The sequence below is a fragment of the Lynx rufus genome, unplaced genomic scaffold, assembly GCF_022079265.1.
Source record: "Lynx rufus isolate CCGP_SWC_20201006 ecotype Redwood Valley unplaced genomic scaffold, mLynRuf1.p SCAF_4, whole genome shotgun sequence".
NCBI lineage: Eukaryota > Metazoa > Chordata > Mammalia > Carnivora > Felidae > Lynx > Lynx rufus.
The window spans coordinates 52,085,974-52,108,513 of NW_025814856.1; the positions used below are offsets into that span (position 1 = coordinate 52,085,974).

A 22,540-nucleotide genomic window follows, 5' to 3' on the forward strand; every position below is an offset into this window, starting at 1 on the left:
GAGAGGGAGAGAGAGAGAGAGAGAGAGAGAGAGAGAGAGCATGAGCAGAGGAGGGGCACAGAGAGACACAGAATCTGAAGCAAGTTCCAGGCTCCGAGCTGTCATCACAGAGCCCAATGTGGGGCTCGAACTCACAACCCATGAGTTCATGACCTGAGCTGAAGTCAGACACTTAACCGACTGAGCCACCCAGGGGCCCCTAAACGATTTTAACCTACAAAGCCCCTCAACTGAAGCGATGATAATAGGGACAGCTCTGACCTAGGGCCCTTATACTCAGGGAGCAGTGGTGACCCTGCAGCTGCCACCTGAGGGGGGGCATCGTGACTTCAGAGATAATAAGGTGAACAGTGCGGAAAGCATGCATCTTCGAATTGGTGGAATTGAAACTGTGGGAACAGATGGGCTACCCAGGGAGAGAATGCAAGAGAAGGGAGGAGGGGTAAAGATAAGGGGTTTGGGGAGGCTGAGAGGTGGAGAAGGAACCTGAAAAGGAAGCTGAGTTCCCTGGGAAGTCGAGAAAAGCCAGGATTGAAAGGCCTGAGGAGGGAGTGAGGGAGGAGAGCCCACCGCATCTGTCCACGCGTGGTGAGAGCGCGTCCAGCTTCAGTGCACTGAAGGGGCTCTGGGGCAGTGGAGTCCAGCTGTGCATTTCTTAATTTATTCATGAAGAGGGGAGTGAGAGACAAAGGGTGACACCATTATCCAGCAAAGGGACACACAAGGAGGAACCTGTTTGGGGGAGAAAGTCGTGGTTTCGGTTTTGAGCATGTGGAATTATAGGTCAGAAATCCGGGTGGATGTACACATAAGGAACAAAAGGAGTTGAAAATGTGGGTCTTAAATTTGAGATACGGCTGGGCTGGTGAGAGAGACTGAAGGCCATCGGCACATCGGTGATGTGCTTAACTACTGGAGTAAGTAAGGCAAGTCAGGAGGGTGGGAAGAGAGCAAACAGAGGTTGGCTGAGGCCAGATTTTTGGGAATCAGCTTTGGAATCTACAGAGAGCAAGTGTAACTGTGAAACAGAGGGCGGGGCTCGCTCCCAATCTATCTTTGTATCCTCTATGCCTCCCACGGCATCTGGCACAGGACACATGCTCATCAAAGTTGGTCAACTGGCTGATAAATTGATGGAAAGAATGAGTGAAGAAATGAGTCTGTGAAAGAGACTAAAAAAAAAAAATCATGCGGAATGGAAACAGGAAACCAGAGGCATCATCTAATGAGGGAAAGTGAAAGCTGCAAAATTGGAGGACACGTGCTAAGAAATTACTGAGTTTGACCTAATAGGTGTGCCTGGTGTCTTCCGGGGTGGCTGCTGAGTGGAGAGGTGGCAGACAGAAGGTGGGTCTCCATCAACAGAGGCAAGTGTAGATTCTTCTTTCAAGTCATAAAGCTGTTTTGGAGGGAGCATTTTGCAGCCACAGGTGGCCTAGGTGGGATCCGTGTTGTTCAGGACTCCTAAGGCAGACCCAGCAGAACAGCAGGTGATTGGCCTGTGGGCTGATGGGAAGTGGTTTGTCTTAGAGAACAGGTGATGCAGGATCCAGGCAGCTCTTTCTGACTGAGACACAGTCCCTGAATGTTGGCTTTCCTCTCCACACCTCCATTGCCAAGAGGAAGCGTGTTAAAGACTAGCGTAAGAGGATGTAGTGTGGTGCTTCTCATCTGACAGCCTCCCCACAACCCCTGCCTGGGATTTAATGGTGTGCTTTAATGGTGCTCTTGGTCTCCATGGTGACACCAGCCTTCTAGTCCAAGAGAGATGGATGGGGTTTAAATCATTATTAGCCAAGGTACCAAGTGTGTTTTCCAGGCAGTAAATAATAGCTCCTAAAGCTCTTGTAAGCTTGGCTGGGCGCTGCATGGAATATTTATGTCATTTGAGCTTGTCTGGGGATTTGTTTTCATTTTTGTGGTCTTTATGGTGGAGCTATGTAAAAATCAATAGCATTGCCTCTCTAGTTAATCTTAATTCACCATGAAATAGGCTTAAACACTAGACTCCCCCATCCAGTGATTTTTAGATATCCTGTGGACAAAGATTTGAATCGGGCTCAACCGTCTTAATGAGCATGGTTGCTATTTAAGTACCTTGTCACCTCTGGGCCCCCAGCTTTTCTACTACCATGCAAAGCTGGTTTCTTTCCCTGGAGATGATGGTCCCAGGCTGAAGCACCCCACGTGTTCCATGTCCTGACAGTTCTTTCTTGCTCTGAGGAATGTATTCACACAGTACATTCTAGATCAGGACTCTTTAGAGCAATAGGGACAGTCTGTCTCCCTTCGCAGCCCAGGCCCATGAAGAGCTCTCTAGCTACACCACTGCCACCTGAGCTGCCTGCTCCCTCATCAGAGTGATGTGTTCCTGAGCTCCCGCTGCTACTACTGAATGGGTCCACCATTATGGCTGTCCATGTCTAGGGCTGGCTTGTATGCCCTTATAGGCAGGGGTCCGACTCATTCATCAGCATGCTTTCCAAAAACAGCAGAGGGCCTGACACACAGTGGGCTCAATAAATGGCTGGTGAATTGAATTAGAAAGCTCTTAATCCTCAGATGGAGAGGCTCAAAGTGAGAACTGTTTACATTTAAGGCCTGTTGCAGACACATGGGATTATATCCTGTTTTGTTCCATTTGTTCTTTCTGGGTTATTGAGGTCATAATGTGTTCATTCACCCACTATTTAGTCTGTGTAGGCCTTTGTGAAAAGCATTCAGAGCCTGCAAAGATGAATAAGGCGCTTGCCCTTCAGTGAATCCCACTTTAGGAGAGGCAGGTGTACGAGAAGGTAGAATGATATCAGAGCTAAGTGAAAGAAGGCTGGGAGGCTGTTTGCTATGAGCCAATGTGTGAAGTTTCTGTGCCTGGTATTGTGTAGGCATTGGTTCATTTAATTCTCACCCTTAACCATAAGAGGTAGGAACTGTTATCCATATTCCATAGAGTTAAGAGCCCAAGGCTCAAAGGGATTGAGTTAATTGGCTGTATGATTATCCCATTTTATAGAAGAAAATATCAAGACCTAGAAAGACAATAACTTGCCAAAAGTAGGTCATGTACACAGAAAGTGCCAGAGGCGGGATTTGAGCTTGGTTATTCTGCTGTCAAGGTTGATCCCCCTATACTGCCCCCATGTGCTGTAGGCTAAGGAAGGAGGATTTCATCCTGTAGCCTAATGCTGATTCCTGAAAGACATGGTAATTGACCAGTCTTGAAGGTTGGCAAGATTTTGTTAACTAGAAAAGGGGGAAAGGACCTTCCAGGTGAAGAGAATGACAAAAGCAAAGGCTTACACCCATGAAAGTGCAGGGTTTGTTCGGGGACCACAGGGAAATGTGTGAGATGAAGCTGGTTGGATTGTAAGGCCACTTGAATTCACTATGGGACTATGTAGTGGTTGAGTGCTGGTTTTGGAGCCAGACAGATCTGAGCTTGAATCCTGTTTTTACTGTTTAACCATGGGCTAAATACTCAGCTTCTGGGTGCCTCACTGTCCACTTCTGTGAAAGGGGAAATGATAATGGTTTTTATCTTATAGAACTGGATAACATAAGAAGGAAGCATGTAGAACCAGCAATAAGTGTTAGTCCTGTCATTATTAGGGATCTCCTGATTTTCCATTTCTCCTGAACAGAGCACTTTTCCCTCTTAATCCCTCTGTTCCAACCAGCATACCCCTGATTGGTAAATAATAAAACCATGGGATCTCCAAGTTGGACTAGTCCATGGGTGTAGATGATCTTTATGGCCCCAACCATTAACAAGAAGAAAGAGTAACACCATTCCTAAGATGTTTGGTTCTGTGCCCACCATGCCCCAACCCCTGAAGATGCCTTATTGATCTAATCTTTCCTTCATAACCTGTGAGGGCTGGCAGTGGCATTTTTGGGTCAGAATCTGAGAAGTCTTAGCAAATTTCCCCCCATAAACTGTACCTGATCCCCCAACAGCCACATACCCCTCAATGGGGAGCCCCCAGGCTCCTTTCTCACTGGGTTCCTGAAGCCTCATGAGGGTTGGCAATGCTTATTGTCCTTGGCTTCCCCTGAAAGTCTGGCTCCCCCCTTTCACAGGGCAAGCTTTGTCCCTGTGATGACACAGCTGGGACCCATCCTTCCCTTCACTGCAGCCTTTCAGTCCCTTCTATTCTTTTAATTTGGAACTTGGTCTTAGGGGGTTTTATCCTGGTATAATTTCTCCTATTACATCTAAGAACTGTTTGCACCCTGCCCCCTTCAGTGACCATAGCTGTTGGCTGGAGTCAAGACTCCAGAGGATTCTCACCCATAATGGCCTCTTTGGCTTACTCCTACCTCTCTCTCTAGCTTCATTTCAGAGTCTGGCTGCTGCACCCCCTCACAGTGGCTATGTGCACTTCCCTTCTGTTCTGATGTTTTTCTTATCTCTGGTCCTCTTCACCTAGATTGTCCCAGCCAATGATTTAGTACCTCTTTACACCAGCCTTCTGCTTTCTGCTGCCCCAACAATGCTCTTCGCTCCCATTGTTAATGAGAGGATCCCATAAGGGTTTTCAAGAGCCACTCTCCTGCCCCCCCCCCTTACCGCCGAGACAGAGATGACTCCAGCCTCTTTGTTTACATTCTTGAACCCCCAGATATGTTGATTTCTACTGGCCAAAGCTACTCACTTACTGGGCTGGAGGGACATTGCTTATTGACCTAGTGATGCAAAGGCAGTCACAGTTTTTCCAATTATTGAGCAGTGTCTGTGTGGCAGTTGCCTTGCATGGTGATCTCAAATTCTCACATCAACCTTTGAAATAAGTGTTATCCTCATTTCACACATGAAGAGGACAGGGGCTCAGGAAGACCTCAGAGACCTTCTAACCCATGTATGCACCTTTCTACTTGATGATGGGATCCACACCAAATTTGGCTACTCACCCTGTCAGGCTCATTCTAAACTGTGACAGAGAAGGTTAAAACAGTGGTTTGTTAGAAATGGCGATCTCTTTGACAGGTCTGTTTTAACTGCTCTTTTAATTTTATGGACTGCACCTTTCTGAAGACTTCCTGACTGTATTTGTTGCCATTCCTGGTTGATTCCAGGTGTGGAAGGATGGTGGCTCTGAAGAGTGTACCTTCAGGATTCTCAGGTCATCCTTGGAATCTTCTTTTCATTCTGAGTAGAAAGGAATAAGGTGGATCATTTGGGCTAGTGCCTTCATTTAAGAAAAAATGATACAGACTTAGAGCAGGACAGGGCCTATCCAAGATCACAGAGGCAATCCATGGTTAGATATTTAGGTTACATGTTGGACTTCTTACAACGGAGACCTCAAAGAGCAGTAGTGGAAAGAACGTGTATTTCTCTCTCCCATAACAGTCCAGGTATAAGCTGCCTGCTGTTGGGGACCCAGGCCGTTTCTGTTCTGTTGCCATGTTTTTCTTCATTTCCTATTTCTGTTAGAATGGTTGCCCTCATTTCCATGGTCTAAGATTTCTCACAACTTGGTCTTCATTCCAGCCTGTGGGATGGGCAAGAGGAGAATAGGATACAGCTCTTCCCTTTAAAGATACAACCTGGAATTTGTACATAGTGTAGTCACATGGCCACACCTAGCTGCAAGAGGGTCTGGGAAATGTTGCCTTTATTCTAGAAAGCCATGGATCCAGTCAAAAATAGGCGTTTTGTTACTGCAGAAAAAGGGAATGTGAATCTTGAAAGGGGGCCCATGTTCTCTGCCACTATGGTAAAATGGGGACTAGAGCTAGCTCATCCCACTCTGCTTGCTGCCTCCAGTTCTAACCCTGTCCCTCTCAACCCAGATCTAGGACAGTACCCTGAAACATGGGTCCCAAGGCTGGCTGGTGATTTTAGGCTCCACACATGGACTAACTTTTATAGATAAAGACACACCACAAATCACTGCATAAAAATTATAACTTCAGCTTCCCAAGGAAATATTTCTGCATTGCTGAAATGCTGTTATCTCCTTGAATAGTGAATATCTTTGCTATACTCTTGTGAAGACATGGCTCCATCCACCTATTTAGAATTTGATTGCTAGAACAGAATGTTTTTTTCTTCATTTCCTATTTCTGTTAGAATGGTCTAAGAATAATGTCTCTAAAAAGGGTGAAGAGGCCAGATGTGTTCATGGTGACATCCCTCCTTCAGATCCACATTCTCCTAGAACCTTGTTTTGAGAGATCAGTAACATCCTCTGGGAGATCATACCAGACTATTTAGTGCCTGCTATGGTGTCCCTACCTAGGAATTCAGGTAGTTTTCCCTCAAAAACTGGCACTGGGGAAAATCTGTTGATATTAAAAACATTAATTCTCGGGGCGCCTGGGTGGCGCAGTCAGTTAAACGTCCGACTTCAGCCAGGTCACAATCTCGCGGTCTGTGAGTTCGAGCCCCGCGTCAGGCTCTGGGCTGATGGCTCAGAGTCTGGAGCCTGTTTCCGATTCTGTGTCTCCCTCTCTCTCTGCTCCTCCCCCGTTCATGCTCTGTCTCTCTCTGTCCCAAAAATAAATAAACGTTGAAAAAAAAATTAAAAAAAAACACATTGATTCTCTAAGGATTGCAATCATATGTAATGGGCATATGTACCCTACACACAGGGGCAAGCCCAGCTAGAATGGAAGGGGTGGGGGGAAGGTTAGACTAATACAATGTTTCCCACACTGGGGTGGTAGGCTACGATGAGTTGCTGGCAAAAGTCAAGAAAACTGGACTTTTGAAGTTAAGGACAGACAGAGGGAGAAACAGGAGTTGAAAATAGGAAGGCATGTCTGGCCAGGTTTATGGCATGGAGCACAGCTTGTATGGTAGAAAGAGCTGACTTCTGATTACTTACCGTTCTGTGACTTGGCACAATCCACTTCTTTCTTTAATCCTCAAGTGTTTTTGTTTTTTGTTTGTTTGTTTGTTTTTGTCTACAAAATGGGGCCAGAACCTATTCGACTGGCATGAAGATCAGTCAGAGATAGTATACGACACATCTTTGGCACCCGGTGGTGCCTCAATTACCAACAGCATCTTCCAAGGCCCTAGGTAACTGGCTCTCAGAAGGTTCAGCCTAAATTAGAGTCAGGACCTTGGATAGCTCTACAAATCCTGGTCCTTTGAAAGGGTTGTGGTTAATCCTGGACTGTTCTAGAAAACATTGTGGTTGCTGGGCAGGACCCCAGCGATCATCCATGTGATCTATCCCACAAATATGGGAAGTGTTTTTTTCTACTGGCAGTCCACAGGATGATTTTAGTGATACATGAACCTGGATTAAAGAACATCCGATTACATAATGAGATAATATTCCCTTTCCATGTTGCTTAAGGCAAAAGGTACAGTTAACTGCTTCATCTTTTAGCACCTCCTTGACACTTGCTACTCTTGGTTTTGAACAGAGAACATAGCCCAGACTCTAACTGAGCCTTTGGCTATAATTTAATCATGCTTTGTTTTCATTGCATTTATTTTTGCATTTACCTTCTATATTTGTCATTAGAGGTAATGGTTTTCTGTTTATGGCGGTAATTCAGTTTTTCCATTACATATATTTATTGAACATAAGAGAGAATATTGAATTATAGAAAATATTAAGTAAATAATACAAAAGCATACATATATATGGCAAAAAAAATTGAGAAAATGGTATAAAGATGATTGAAGCTTGGATTAGTTCATCCCTGCCTCTTGTGGATGGTAAAGTGCCAGCCCAGAGAGGCAATGGAACTTGCTCAAGCCACTTATTATATTGGATCTTCTGACCCTGTGGTTCTATGTCTTTGCCCCCACACCAGCCTACTTTCCCAAAGCCTTTTGAACAAGGCTCAACTTTCCAATTGACCCCATTATCCTGGAAAACTTAGGGAGGGGCAGCCTTTCTGCAACTTTTGTCATGTTCTCAATGATCAGACAGTCTCCCTGCTATGAAATAAATAGCTGTGTCCTGGAAGTAGGGGGAAAATGCTCCACAATTCCAGTATTGGAATGCAAATGAGCAATTAGAGTCAATTAAAACAGGATACAGTATAATTACCACCAAGTGTGCTAACCTTTATATTCAAGAGGACTTGACCTGCTGAAAGGAAATTAAACAATAGTAAAAAACAAAACAAAACCTCTTCCTTAACCAAGGGGGATGTGCTTGGGGCAGGAGCCTCACTTCAGGGGCCTCTGAGGTCTGACAGATTAGACCCTCCTTCCCCCACACCCAACTCTCTGGGTCTGAGCTACCAGCCAGACTTGATGGTACCTTGTCAGTGACTTTTATGCCCATCACCAAACACTGCATATTTTAGCTAAATGCCCAAGCCCTGCTTGGCTCTTCCAGAGACTCCTGTAGCCTCGGGCATCTTGAAAGCTATGCTGAACTTTGCTGCAAAGTACCTTGTATCTGCACTTCCTTGACCTCTGCATCTGAACTGATCTGTCTTTTAAAGCCAGATCTCTTACTTCCTTATTTATAAACACTCCTCTGAAAATCCGATTCGATTTTCTGAATCCCATTTTATGCGGACCCAGCGTTTCCTACAGAGGAAGCACACGGTAGTGTTGTGAAACCCTGCAGTCTAACCTTGGGGTCCCAGACCTCAGCCTGCTTATTTGTTCATCCATCCACCAAATGTTTATTGAGCTTGTTTTATGTACCTTGTGCTGTCCTGGGCACTGTGGACATAGCAGGGAAAGTAAAAGACAAAACTCCCTTTCCTCAAGGAGCTCATATTTTAGAAATCTTACACTTACAAGGTGATAAAACAGCAGGTGGAGAGCAGCTAGAGGGGACCAGAGAGCACTGGAGTGACAGGGATGTGTGTGTGGTGGGGGAGGGAGTCAGGGAGGAAGTGGCACTCCAGCTGTCCGTAACAGGTGGGCAGATGGCATGGCTTATAGGTTTAGAGGGTGGATCCTGAGCTGATACTGAGGTACAGTAGTCCGGCCCCCCGCCCCTTATTCATGGTTTTGATCTCTGCGGTTTCAGTTCCTCCCTGGAAGCAGATGATCCTCCTCCTGATGTCAGAAGGTCAATAGTAGCCTAATGCTATGTCACAGTAGTCTAGGTCATTCACCTTGCTTCTCCTTACACAGGCACGTTATCATCTCACAGCATCACAAGAGGGATAAGTATAGTACAGTGAGGTATTTTGGGAGAGAGAGACCACATTCACTTAACTTTTATTGCAGTATATTGTTATAATTGTTCTAGTTTATTCTTAGTTAATGTTCATTAAAGTGTTTAATCTCTTACTGTGACTAATTTATTAATTAAACTTTATCATAGGTATGTACATACAGGAAAAAACATAGTATATATAGGGTTCAGTCCTACCTATCTGGATCTTGGAACATATCCCCCATGGATAAGGGTGAGTGGGGGCTTATAGTACTTCAGAAACACCATTCTGGGCTTCAGCTGCCTGATGTATAAAGTAGGTAGGACAATGGTATCACACCTGAATGGCAGGGTCCCTGACTTTGAGGAGTCCTCAGCCTTGTGGGGATTCAAACACACCCAGGAGGAACACCTGGGGCTGGATAGTACAAATAGAAGAAGGCACAAAAAGATAAGGAGGCCTTGAAGGAGCCTGGCATGCTTTCCAAGGGTGAGGAACCTGGTACAGCAGAGGACAAAGTAGTTGGGGGAAGGATAGAGACTGATCAAGTCACACAGCAAGCCAGGGAAGCCCAAGATTTGAACACGGGGTCATCTGACTCAAAGCCTAATCCTTTGCGCTATATCCCACGGCCTTCAATGTGCGGTTGGGGAGGGCAGATTCAGAGAAGCAGGAAGACACATGCTGAATTCATAGTTTTGAAACTTGCCTGCAGTGTGGACAGAGTGGGGCTGGTGCATGACTGAGAAGAAAGATAATGAAAGGCTTTGGTGGTGGGGCTGAAGAGAGGGTGTAATTTCAGAATATAGTTGGAGATCAAGTTGGTGGGTCTTAATACCACTGATTGAATGGGGACACAGCTCAGGAAAGAGGGGAGGCAGACTCCAGCTTGAACACCTGGAGGACAACCCAGGGGACAGTATTCTCAGCCCACTTACACATTGTTGGCTAGTTCCACATCTTCCCTGCCTGACTCAGCCTCTCCCATTCCTGCTTATCCTTGGAGACCCAGCTGCAACTCCACTGTCGGCACCCAAAGGCCGAATCCATTCACAAAGAACCTTCCAGCCTGTCTCTCTAGCCTCCTTTTCCTGTTTCACACTGCTCCTTTGGGTGTCATGACCCCAGGAACCCCATTCAGGTATGCACATTCAGCAGGTCTTTCCTTAAGCACGAGATCTGGGGCTTACCACTCTGGGCACAGGGACTAAGGACCTGCAGGAGACTGTGAAGGCATAAATGAAAAGTGGGCTAGATCAAGGGTAGAAGATAGTGGGTTTCTTCCCAGCTGATTATGGAGCTGCCTGGAGTACTATGGAGGGTTCTGAGGCTGTGTCCATGCTTAGCTGCACAGAGTATTGTGATCGATTAGTGATGTCTGCCATGAACACAGGAGGGATAGGGCAGGGTAAATGCCATTTATGTACAATTTCTTAATGACAAGATCTGTATTGTATGGACAATCCACAGCTGTTCTCAGGAAAAATCAAAGATGATATCCTAATGGCTGGTATAACTGAGGGCAGAAACAAATCAGAAGGGGGCTGTTAAGAGAACCAGGACCAGTGTCAGATACAGGCTGTCCTCAGCATTGCATTTCAACTTTCATACCACTCTCCACTTGTGTCCATTACATAATGATGCCCCTAAACCACCTTTTGTTCCCTGACTTGAGGCTCTCAAACCTCAGCTCACAAAGGGATTTTTCTAGCTAATGCCTGCCAGCCAGTGGTTTCGTTTTGGCAGCCTAAGTCATTGTCTGTACTGTGGTCTTTGAGCAGTTCATCTGAATATTTTATTTCCCTTATGGTTTTATTTTAAAAAACGTAAAAATGAAGGTGTGGATACCAGTGGAGGGAGGGTAGTTCTCCTCAATGTAATGTAGAAGCAGAACATGCATTTAGAACTTTAAACAATGGAATTACTTCAAAATAATTGTTATCTATTTAATAAATCATACTAATGTGGTCATTGAGGAGTAGTCTGCTATGTATGCTGCTGAGGGCATAGTGAGGGTGCATTTGGCCAGGTTATAAGTGACCCCTTAATGTTCACTCAAAAACAGACCAGGTGGAGGGGTTCCTGGGTGCTCAGTTGGTTGAGTATCCAACTCGTCTCCTGATTTTGACTCAGGTCATGATCCCAGGGTCCTAGGATCCAGCCCCACATCAGGCTTCATGCTCAGCCTAAGATTCTCTCTCTCCCTCTGCCCCTCTACCTTGCTTGCTCGTGTGTGCGCTCTCTCGCTCTCTCTCTCAAAAAAAAAAAAAAAAAAAAGACCAGGTGGAGTATAACCAACAAGTTTAGTCACATCAAGGTGGTCCCACAGAGTAAAGATAAAGTCCTATGATTTTCACTTGTTCTATTTTATAGGATAACATTCTTTTCCTTACATTTTGTGAGCATTGGGGGTTAAGATAGATATGTCATCCTTTGGGGCCTGGGCATTCTGGATAATTAATCTTCTGCCATACCATAGAGACAAAAGTGGAAATTATGCAGTTAAAAGCAATAGATTTTAGCTTCCTCCTGTCTTTTCACAGACATAAGCCAGTTGACCACGGTGTGGGGGTTCATTCTGAAGGAAGATACTCAAGAATTTATATGAAATGCTGAAGATCCACGCAAGATTGTGTCTGTAAGGCTAAGAGAAATGGGAGCTTTTATACCACGATGAGCTGTCTGGGCAGGAACCGTCGGCCCTATTGACTGCTGGCCTCTCATTTTTGACTATTGATATCAGCTGTTGGCTCTGATTCTTATACATCTGACTTGCATTCACCTGGATTACAGTATATGTTACAGCAAGAGGTTGTTTGAAATAACTGACATGTCAGTAGAGCTGACTGTTGGTTTGGAAACAGGATGCTTAACTGGCTGGGGCAGGGCTGTGAATAAGCTGAGGATGCTGCCAGCACTGTGGGCCAAGGACAGTGTCTGGATGAAACAACCCAGTCCTCCAGATGTGAGCTCCAGGACCCAATGACACCACCCTCTGCTGGTTCTTATTTCTTGTTTTTGAGGACTGGGTTTAAATCCCTGCTTTGTCACCAACTGAATGACTTACATTTGCATTTATGTAAAGTATGGACTCTTTTTTGTTTGAAGGTTAAGTGCAAAGAAGCAATACCTTTTTTTGTTACTGCTTTACAATGTTCCTGTCCCCTTTAGTCCCTCTAATGCGTATATGACCATTCTTCAATGAAGTAATAGCCCAGTTAACACAAGGATCACTGTGTGTCCTGCCATAAATAGCATCTCTATTTCAGTTTTTCGAAGATGTTAATTTATATGAAAATAAAAAATAATACAAGGAAAAATTCAAGTTACATAAATGTAACTATTTCCATTGTCATGTGTAAAGTGGCTGGCATTTAGTAAGATTTTATTCTCTTCTTCCCTCTGTCCCCGTTTCCCATGTCCTGAACTCCTTTATGGTCCAATACCTGGATCACCTCCTTGGAGAAGCCCTCCCTGACTGCCTCTGTAATTAGCTACTCTTTGGTCCTCCATCCTTTATATTCCGCTGATTACATAATGCATGAATTATCTACTTACCTACATGTCTGTCTTTTCTACCAGAGCGGGGCCTCTTGAGGCAGAAACTTCCATATCAAGACTTATTTGCATATTCCAGAGTCTAGCTCAGCACTTGGTGCATAGGAGTGTTTTTGGTGAGTGAGTGAGTAAGTAGGTGGATGAGTGAGTAAATGAATGAATGCAAAAACTGAGTGAGGGACTAGACCACTGGTAAAAGAAACCCTGAGCTGGGAAGGGTTTCAACTAGAAGAATTAAGACCGTAGGTCACACAGCACAAGTACTTTAGCAGGGAAGTCTGAGTCTCTGAACCATCCAAAAGCTGGTACACATATCTGTGTCTGTGCACCTTTGGGGGAAGAGAGGAGAGTCTGTAGCTGTCCTCAGATTCTCAGAGACATCCATGGCCCCCAAATGTTGACAAGTTGCTGATGTAAACAGATGGAACAGGCAGGCCCCACCAAGAGGGCACAACGAAGTGATTACAGAAGAGATGTGACAAAGGAGGAAAAATCAGACCTGGAGGAGGAGACACCAAGTCCTGCATGGACCTCAAGGAGAGGTTGTGGCCCAAGGACAGGATAGAGTCTTGAGGGTGTTGCTATTTGCTTATAAGCAGTGCTTGTGTGAGGAAACCCAGGGAAGATTCTGTTTCTTGTACAGAATCTGTGGGCTGAAAAGGGCTGCTCAGTTTGCTGGTTCCAATCACTGGCCTCCAGGTACACCGAGCAGAAATGATCCCAGGCAAACACTGGGTCTTTCTTGCCCCAAATAGCTTCCCTCCCCCATTTCCCTGCACTTTACTCTTCTCTCTTCTCTTCTCTTCTCTTCTCTTCTCTTCTCTTCTCTTCTCTTCTCTCCTCTCCTCTCCTCTCCTCTCCTCTCCTCTCCTCTCCTCTCCTCTCCTCTCCTCTCCTCTCCTCTCCTCTCCTCTCCTCTCCTCTCGTCTCCTCAGTATGTATGTATGTATGTATTTATTTATTTAGAGAGGGCATGTGAGCAGGGGAGGGGCAGAGAGAGAGAGAGAGATAGGAAATCCCAAGCAGGCTCCACACTGTCAGCACAGAGCCCAAGGTGGGGCTTGATCTCTCAAACCCTGAGATCACGACCTGAGTCAAAGTCAAGAGTCAGACACTCAACCGACTGGGCCACCCAGGTGCCCCTCCCCTGCATCTTTCTATTCTATCCTTGGCTGTGAAAAATTGATTATCATTGAGAGCAGTCTTTTTCAAAAATGTGGGTCATGGCCCATTGGTGAATCGTGACGTAAATTTAGAGGGTCATGACCAGCCTTATGAAAACATGAAATAGAATATGATAGAAAATATTGAGTGCATCACACATGTAAGAGTGAGTATCATGTGGGACGTCCTGTTTCAGCTCAATATGTATGGGATTTTGATATCATGTATTTCCTTTTGTGGGTTGTGGTCACAAATGATTAATAAGCACCGGTCTCAAGCATCATTGTAGGCATTCATGAGATACTCGCTGAAAGGCCAGGCCCCTGAGCGGACAGTGATGAGAGATGAGGTGGGAGAAGAAGCCACGTTGGGGCTCTACACTGGAAAGTCCTCTTCTCCTGGCCAGAAGTTAGGGCCCTGCCACATTGCCCACCACCATCACCCCTTCTTGATTCTTTCCTCTCCTCCCCTGGGCAGGTTGTATACGTCACTGCAACATTTCCCTATATCATGCTTCTGATCCTCCTGATCCGAGGGGTCACCTTGCCTGGGGCCTCCGAAGGCATCAAGTTCTACCTGTATCCTGACCTCTCCCGGCTCTCCGACCCACAGGTAAAGTTGCTTGCTTCGTGTCCAGTTGCCTGTCACCACTGGGACGCCCTCTGCCAGCCTCTGCTGCCAGCCACGGGGGCTTAGCAGCTGGCTGAGCATGTAGAAGTCCATGGACCCCTTCTCACAATAATCATTTTCCATGCATAAATTAAATGCCTAGGAAATCCAGTATATTGAAATACAACCATCAAAACATCAACAAAAGACAAATTTGTGGCGTGTAATAATATATGTGCTTGTTTATCAATACATTAAAGAGCAAGATCCAGCAACAGGTCCTATGATTTTTATGGTTTCAAAGTCATGGTGAGCATAAATGATGTGTGGAGATATCTATACTGTGATATGAAAGTATCTGGGATTTCTACTGCTGACAATTCTGCAGTTTGTTGTGTATATTCATAATTGAAGAAATGCTAAATTTGTTAGAGGTAAGTGTAAACATAAAGTTTTTCCTCTGCCTAAGATCACAGATCCCCCAGCCATGCATCTCAGTGAGACCAACTGGGTCTTTGTTGGTGATTGATTTTCCTTGTGGGTGCAGCTCGCAGAAAGAAAATAATTGGTGAAAACTGGCTCACCTCTTAATTGTGTCTGGTAAGGCGTTGGTTGTGCTGAATCTTGGATAGTGACTGTTTATACCTAAGCTTCTCTAAGTGGGCAGTGATGGTGTTCCCAGGTGTATGTTAGACAAGAGGTGAAAACAGACACCTTGCAGGCCCAGAAATGCTCAACCTCACTACTTGTTAGAAGCTCCTGGGACCTTTTGAAAAATCCCAATTCCCAGAGTGTAACCCAGACCAATTAAATTAAATTTTCTGGGGGTGGTTCCCAGGTATCAGTGTTTCCTAAAGGCCATCAGGTAAATCCAGGGTGTCAGACAATGTGCTCAAAGACATCTGATGGCCGAGGAGACATCCATGTTTGTTTAATTGAAATATAGTTGATATACAATGTTATATTAGTTTCAGCTGTACAACATAGTGATTCTGGCATTTTCATACATTGCAAAGTGATCACCCTGGTAAATCTAACTACCATCTGTCAGCATACACAGTTGTTATATATTATCAACTATATTCCATGTAGTGTACGTTGTATCCCTCTGACTTATTTATTTTATAACTGGAAGTTTGTACCTTTTAATCCCCTTCTGCTATTTTGCCTACCCCCATCCCAGCAACCACTAGATTGTTCTCTGTATCTTTGAGTCTGTTTCTGTTCTGTTTTGTTAATTTTTTTTGGATTCAACATATAAGCAAAATCATACAGTATTTGTCTTTCTCTGACTTATTTCACTTAACATAATATCCCCAGGTCCATCCATGTTGTTGCAAATGGCAAGATTGCATTCTTCTTTGTGACTGAATAGTATTCTGTTGTATGTATCTGTGTACCATATTTTCTTTATCCATTTGTCAATCAGTGGACACTTGGGCTGCTTTTATAATTTGGCTATTGTAAATAATGCCATGATGAACATAGAGGCACCCATATTTCTATTAAAATGAACATAGATACATCATGCATTAGAATGTAGAATCTGCATTCATAGTAGATGAGACTGCAGGAAACTCCGAGTCTGCAGTCTGTAGCTTCCAGCCACCCCCTGTTAGGAGAACTTGGGTGGAAAGGTTTATGGAGGGCGAGTTATTGCAGCTCAGGTGTAGCTCATTACACTGATTAAGGTCCATGGTGAAGTGGCAACGTGTGCTCGTTTCTTCTCAATTTGCTGTGCCTTGAGGGGCCCCTGAGGCTCGGGGCACCACCGGGCACCTGACGCAGCATCCTGAGTTGCAGGCAGAATCCCTAGGAAGAAGGAAATTAGCTCCTGACTGTTGGCCTCACCAACTCCAACCTCCGATGGCAAAGGCTCAGTTGGAGAGTGAGTTTTGGAAAACGTATTTCCAGAATCACTGGTCTGTGCCTTTTTGTCAGATCCACAAATTCTTGACCCAGTACAGATTTCCTGTTCTTTCCTCTGCTCACAGGTTTCCTTATCCTGTTCCTCAGGGTCTGTCAGGAAAGAGATCCTGGGCATCACCCACATTTTCCAAACCTAACTGATCATCGGAACACCTTGGAACATGTTAAGAATGCAGTTTTGGGGGTATGCGATGGCACCTGCCTATTTATATGATTAGGAAGCTGCCGAGGAGATTCTGATGATCAGAAAAGTTTGGGAAAAGCCAGCCAACACTTACGACCGTAGAGCCCTATCTACACATATACACATGTACCACAAACGCACATATCCACACACAGGACAGAGGTGAAGCCAGGTGTTCACCATTCACACTGTCTGCCTCATCATCCCAGTTTCCTGCCATCTCCCTTCCTCTCAGGCTTCGGCTCCCAGGCCAGCACTCACTTGCAAGGCTGTTCTGAGGAATGGCCACTTGGAGTCGTGGTATGAACATTGGGCCAACAGTCAGGACCTGGCTTTCCTCGGGCTCTGCTGCTGATCCTAAGTGACCTTGGACAGGTTCCTTCTCTTTTTCTCCTTCTGGGCCTTCGTTTTCCCATGAAGGCAAGAAAAGGTTGATTTCATTCAGCAGGTTCAAAGTGGATTCTGAGATGCCTGCATTTTCCATGAACATGGGTTGACTGATAGACTTACAGGCCACCTTCAGCCCTCTGCCCATTTTTGTAAATAAAGTCTTATTGGAACACAGCCATGTTACTTATTTTTCCCCATATTGTTTGGCTGCTCAAAGGCATAACTCAGAGGCAAAGATGAGTAGCTGAGACAGAAACCATATAACCCCTATGCCCCGGCCCCTGCCACATTGAGTGACTCACTAGGGCTCAAAGGACTCAGAGCAGTCATACTGTTTAATACAGCTTATTTCCAGCATCAGCGAGAGAAAAAGACACATCACATCAAGTGGGGAGGAATCCATGCCATAGGCTTCCCACAGTCACCTGCCAGGAGGAGCCACACAGAACGTGTTCCTTCTTGCAGCACCAAAATGCAGCAGCATGTGGGCAGTATTTCTCCCCAGAGGAGATTGGTCAGGACTCGGGTTTTTAATGGGGAAGTTTTATTAAGTGCGCAGGTACTTTGTGGCCATGTGATCGATCACACGGTCTCCAGAAGGAAAGCAGGTACTCATTGTAAGTTGCATTGCTTGTACAAATAGTCCAGGCAAGCTGGCACAGCAGAATTCAGTGCCCCTGGCATACAAAATGACGGTGTGACTTAGTACCAGGGGAATATCTTAGCTAAGTTCCCAGATATCAGCCAAGAGCCAATCCTGCCAGCAGGCCCTTTGGGACAAGAACATCAAGTCTGCTGTGGTAACTCTTTGCTGCACACTGGCAAAACGTAAAATATTTACTATTTGGGCTATTCTAGAAAAAAGTGCTAATTTTGAGCTGCAGAACCCTCAAATGCCTCTGATCTCTGCTTGACTCCCTCACTCTACCCATGTTGCTCTCTGCCTCGGCTGCCACCAGCCTGGTCCAGACACCACCATCTCCCCCTTGACAGTAGCCTCCTAACTGGTCTTCCAGAAATGTCCCTTAACCCCTTGGTCCTGTGGGCCACTCTCATTCAGCAGCAGAGTGATCTTTTTGAAATCTAAATCTGACAGGCATCTCTTGGCTTAAATCCCTTCTGAGGTTCCCTGTGGTCTTTGGTAGGGCCTCCAAGGGCTTCCTTGAGCTGTCTCCTTGCTGCATCCCCATCATTTCTCCCCCTCTCTCAGTTCATGCCAGATACTGGCCTTCTTTCTGCCTCAGGACCTTTGCACATGTTACTTCTCTGCTAAGAATGCTCCCTCTTTCCTCCCCAGACCCTCCTTCTGCACCTTGCCCAACATCCACTCATCCTTTAGGACTCAGTTTAAACATCACTTTTTCAGGCAAGTCTTTCCAAACTGCTAACCATGCACCCTCTAGTATTTCATACTTCTTTTCCAAAGTGCTTACCATGTTTGCAGGGAAATATTTATATATGTATATACATGTATGTATGTATTACATGTGTGATTTGTTTAATGTCCATTCATTTGCTTGACAGATACTTACTAAGTGCCTGTTCTGTATCAGAGATTATTATAGGTATCAGGGATATATAGCAGTGGACATTGAACAAAATAATGATCCCTTCCCCAAGAAGTTTATATGCCAGTCAAAGAAGAAAGCAGTGAACAGAATAAAAAATAAAATATGCAGTCCATTAAATGGCGACAAGACCCAAAGAGGCCAAGGATGGAGTGGCAAGGGGAGTGCTTAAGAGAGGGTGGATACAAAGTTCCTCCCAGAGAAGACAGCTTGGAAGCAAGGTCTGTATCTGTTTTTCCCACCATTGTATCTCCAATCCCTAGCTAGCTCAGTGCGTGGGACATAATAGGTGCTCAATAAATGTTTGCTGAATGACTGTAAGAGCCAAAGCTATTTTGAGATTTTTGAAGAAAGATTCTGTTGCTTTAGCCAAAAATTTAAAAACCTCCAGCTCACCAGATCTGTGAGTTGTAATTTTTTTTGATTCTCCTTGTGTGAGCATGCCCACCAAAAGGAACAGAGATAGTTAATTGGGATAGAGGTAAGGATAGTGACCGCAAGAGGGAAGGGTAAACAAAATTCCATGTAACTGGTATCTTTGGAAGCTGGAGTGTGTTGCGGGAAGGGCCCAACATGGCTGAGAAGAGAGGTGGGGGTAGCCCTGAGTCTGCTTTTTGTCTGCTCCGGGGGCTGAAGGGCTGGTGTTGGGGTGTATAGTAACCTGGAATCTGTGGAGGGGTCTTGATAACTCCTCGAACTTTGGAGGCTAGCACATCACACAGATTCGTTTCGGCGTGCTGAGGGAAGGCAGCCTGTGTGTGGGTCAGTAGAATCACAGTACCCCAGCTAGAATGTCCACTCAGTAGATAGATCCAGGTCAGAGAGGCTGAGCTACTTGTCTGTGGCCACACAGCAGCTCAGTGGCCCAATTAGGACTTAGAGCCCAGGGTTTCTGGGCTCTGAATGAAGGAAGGTAAGATCTAAAGAAGAAAATGACAGATCCACACCAAGAAGTTCTAAGTGTTCCCATTTGTGCACACCCCAGGCATGAACCATCGGGAAGGCCCAGGCTGGAAATCCTGCTCTCCCATTACAGTTCCTGTGGCCTCTAGCAAGGCTCCTCCCTCTGTGGGACCTGGTCATCTCTTCCCTAGAATGAGGGTCACAGGTTGTAGTCGCCTGCCCCATCAGATGGCTGTGAAGGTGAAGTGCAATGACCCAGTTTGTGGAGGAATGTTTTTTCTTTTTGCAGTTACGTGTTTTAATGTGCATTAGAAAAAAAAAAAACCTGGGACATCCATCAACCATATCAGAACCGTGACTTCATAGTTATTGCTGGAGTGAAGCTGTATCTATATACACTTTACACACACACACACACACACACACACTACACATTTACATACATGTATGTGGTAAGGAGCAAGGTTAATTTACAAGCAGCTATCAAATAAATACTAGAATGAACATGGACTTGGCAAAAGTAGTACAGGGTGAAGACGGTGTGCTGGGGTTTGGGACACGGCTGGGGCTGGGGAATCATCCTGAAGTAGCATTAGGACTTCAGGTAGCCACATGGTCCCGCTCAAGACAACTGAGGCATGACTCTCAGAAGTAGAGAAAGTAGGTCAGGAGAGCTGTCAGCCAGAAATACTTAATCAGGAGATCAGAAAATGGCTCAGCCTCTTGGTGGTTTTCTCCTTTTATCAAGTCCTTGTTGTGACTAATGAACCTGACTTAGTTTCCCATTTGTGCTTCAGAACGCACCAGGAAGAAAGACTCCCAGAAAGGCCTGGCCGCTTGGCTTGTCTACGAGTGTGAACACCCTTGTTTCTTTGGGGTGATCTAGAAGTTGCAGTGGTCAGGCTTCCCGCAGCTACAAGGGACTAAAAGGTTGATGCTGGACCTATCAGAGTGTCTCTTGTGTGTGAACCAATGGGAAGGATAGGTGATGGGGGTGGTGAGCCGGGGAGTCGGGCTGGTCAGAGGGGAGGCTGATGGACACATTCAGACCTCCAGCCTCAGAGACTCATTGGGTCCCTGCACTGCTCCAGCCATTCCCAGAGTGTGGGCATGGTCTCAGAGGGACTGGGGGCCACTAGGGGGTGAAATAAGCCCTTACTGGGAGTCCTCCCCAGGCTGCCAACTCCATGAGGAAAGGGATCGCGACTGTCCTGTGTACCACTCACCTGTCACCAGAGCCCAGCAAAGCTGTTCTGTATCTTATCCCACGGATATTTATAGCATGCCTACTTCTGCCAGGCAGTCAGTATATAAGTGAGTAAGAGCACTCTGTGACTGGGTGGGCTTCCCTCCCTGGAAGAAGGAAGAGGGTTGGAAGAGATCAGAGCTTTGCATCCTTCCTTTGGTCTGTTGAGAAGAACATGCACCTTGTTCTTGGTGATGGTCCTCATGCCAAAGCCTGTGAATAACTCCTGCCTTTTAAATACTAGGGCAGATCTAAAGGGGCTGCATCCATGCCATCACTCTCCGTCTTTTGCTTCCTGGGGGCTTATATGGGTGGGGACTTCACAGGAAGGCTGATAGCTGATGCTCTGGGTGCTAAATGGAACCCCCAGCTTGCCTTCTCTCTCCTGCAGCTGGAAAAGCCAGCCCTGTCCCAGTGCTCCAGGAATAGCTATGGGGCTCACATGTTATCATCACAGCTTTACCTCCCTGAAGCCATGTTTGGAATTTGGTGAAGTTGGGGGCCTGGGGTGGGAGGGCTTGCCTGTACAGGTCAGCAGAGGGAGGACAGGCAATGACCCACCTGAGGAAAACAACCCTCAGGGTGCCTTCTACCCCATAGGAAACTCTTGCTTCCTGGATCCCATATCCTGGCTGGAGTGATAGCAAGGTGGGGCCTCTCCGTGATCCAGGATCTCCATTAATTCCAGACCCGGGCTCCAGCCCCCCTTCCCTGCTGCTTATAAGGGGTTCAGACATGCATGTGTGCTGTGTCATTTACGTTTCTAAAGGGGCACAGGTTCCTGACTGATGCAACGCTCTGGACCCCAGCTCCCAGGGCCTTAAGGGAAAAATCCTTTTGAGGGGTGCTCCTGAGCCCTCTGGGCTTGTGTGGCATTCTGCATGAAGACTAAGTCTTGATCTGGACAAGCAGATGCATTCACAGCGGCCCCCTCCTTCTATCTCCCCAGCCAGCGAGGCAGGAGAACTCCAAAAAGCATGTAAAGAGAACTCAGTTGTAGGGAGCCTGGGAGCCAAGAACACCTTCCTCACAGGGTAACTGTGAAGTCCAGAGAGAGAGCCATGGAAGTTATTTTAAGGTCTAAAGGGCTGTGCGCCCTACTGTTGTAGTCTCCGTGAGGGCTTCCTGACCACCTTGTATAAAATCATGCTCTCCACCCTGCACATCCTGTCTACACACCCACCCCCCCAGCTTTGGTTTTCACCATGACACTTGCCAACATCTAAGACACCTTTCATTTTGTGTCACCATACTCCACTCACTAGAATGTTAGCTCCAGGAGGGCAGAGGATTGATCTGTTGCATTCACTGTTAGATGTCCTGCCCCTGGAAACAGAGCCTGCCAACATTAAGAGCTCAGTAAATACTTTTAGGCAGGCAGGCAGGAAGAGAGGGGGGAGGGAAGGAAGGAAGGAAGGAATTGAAGGAAGGAAAAAAGGAAGGACGGACAGTTTCAGGAGAAGCCTATGTGACTCTGTTACAATGACCTAGCATGGACTGCAGTTGTGGGTAAGCTCTCCAGAGACAGGATTTTTAGTGCATTGGAATCTGGTATCTAGGAAAGGAAATTTGAGTCACTCTGTTGCCATTGACCAGCTTGGTGGCCTTCAGGCTGTCTCTTTACCTCTCAGAGCTCAGGGTTCTCACCTGTCTGTTGGGGTTAGAATATCCACCACACGGAGCATTTGTGGAGCAGGTTTGCATGTGAATGCAAAAGCACTTCTATTTCTCATTTTCAGTGCCCAGCCCAGGGTCTGGCATGCTGTAGGGCTCCAGGGACACCAGTGATGTTCTTCATTTGCCTCCGTGTCACTGGGCTCTGGGCAGGATGAGTCAGAGCTCCACAGGCCTAGAGGGAGGCTTTGAACTCAGAACCGAGTGCCTTCATTGTGAATC

At 46.0% G+C, this 22,540-nt stretch overlaps 1 protein-coding gene across 1 annotated transcript in view; it reads left to right on the forward strand.

The window, feature by feature from the left end:
* The window catches only part of SLC6A11 (solute carrier family 6 member 11), a 132,823-nt gene that overhangs the window by 48,907 nt on the left and 61,376 nt on the right, over positions 1-22,540 (forward strand). Inside the window, exon 6 of the mRNA XM_047096724.1 lies at positions 14,293-14,427. Within this exon, the coding sequence (XP_046952680.1) occupies positions 14,293-14,427 (135 nt within the window). The remainder of the gene's footprint in view (positions 1-14,292; positions 14,428-22,540) is intronic.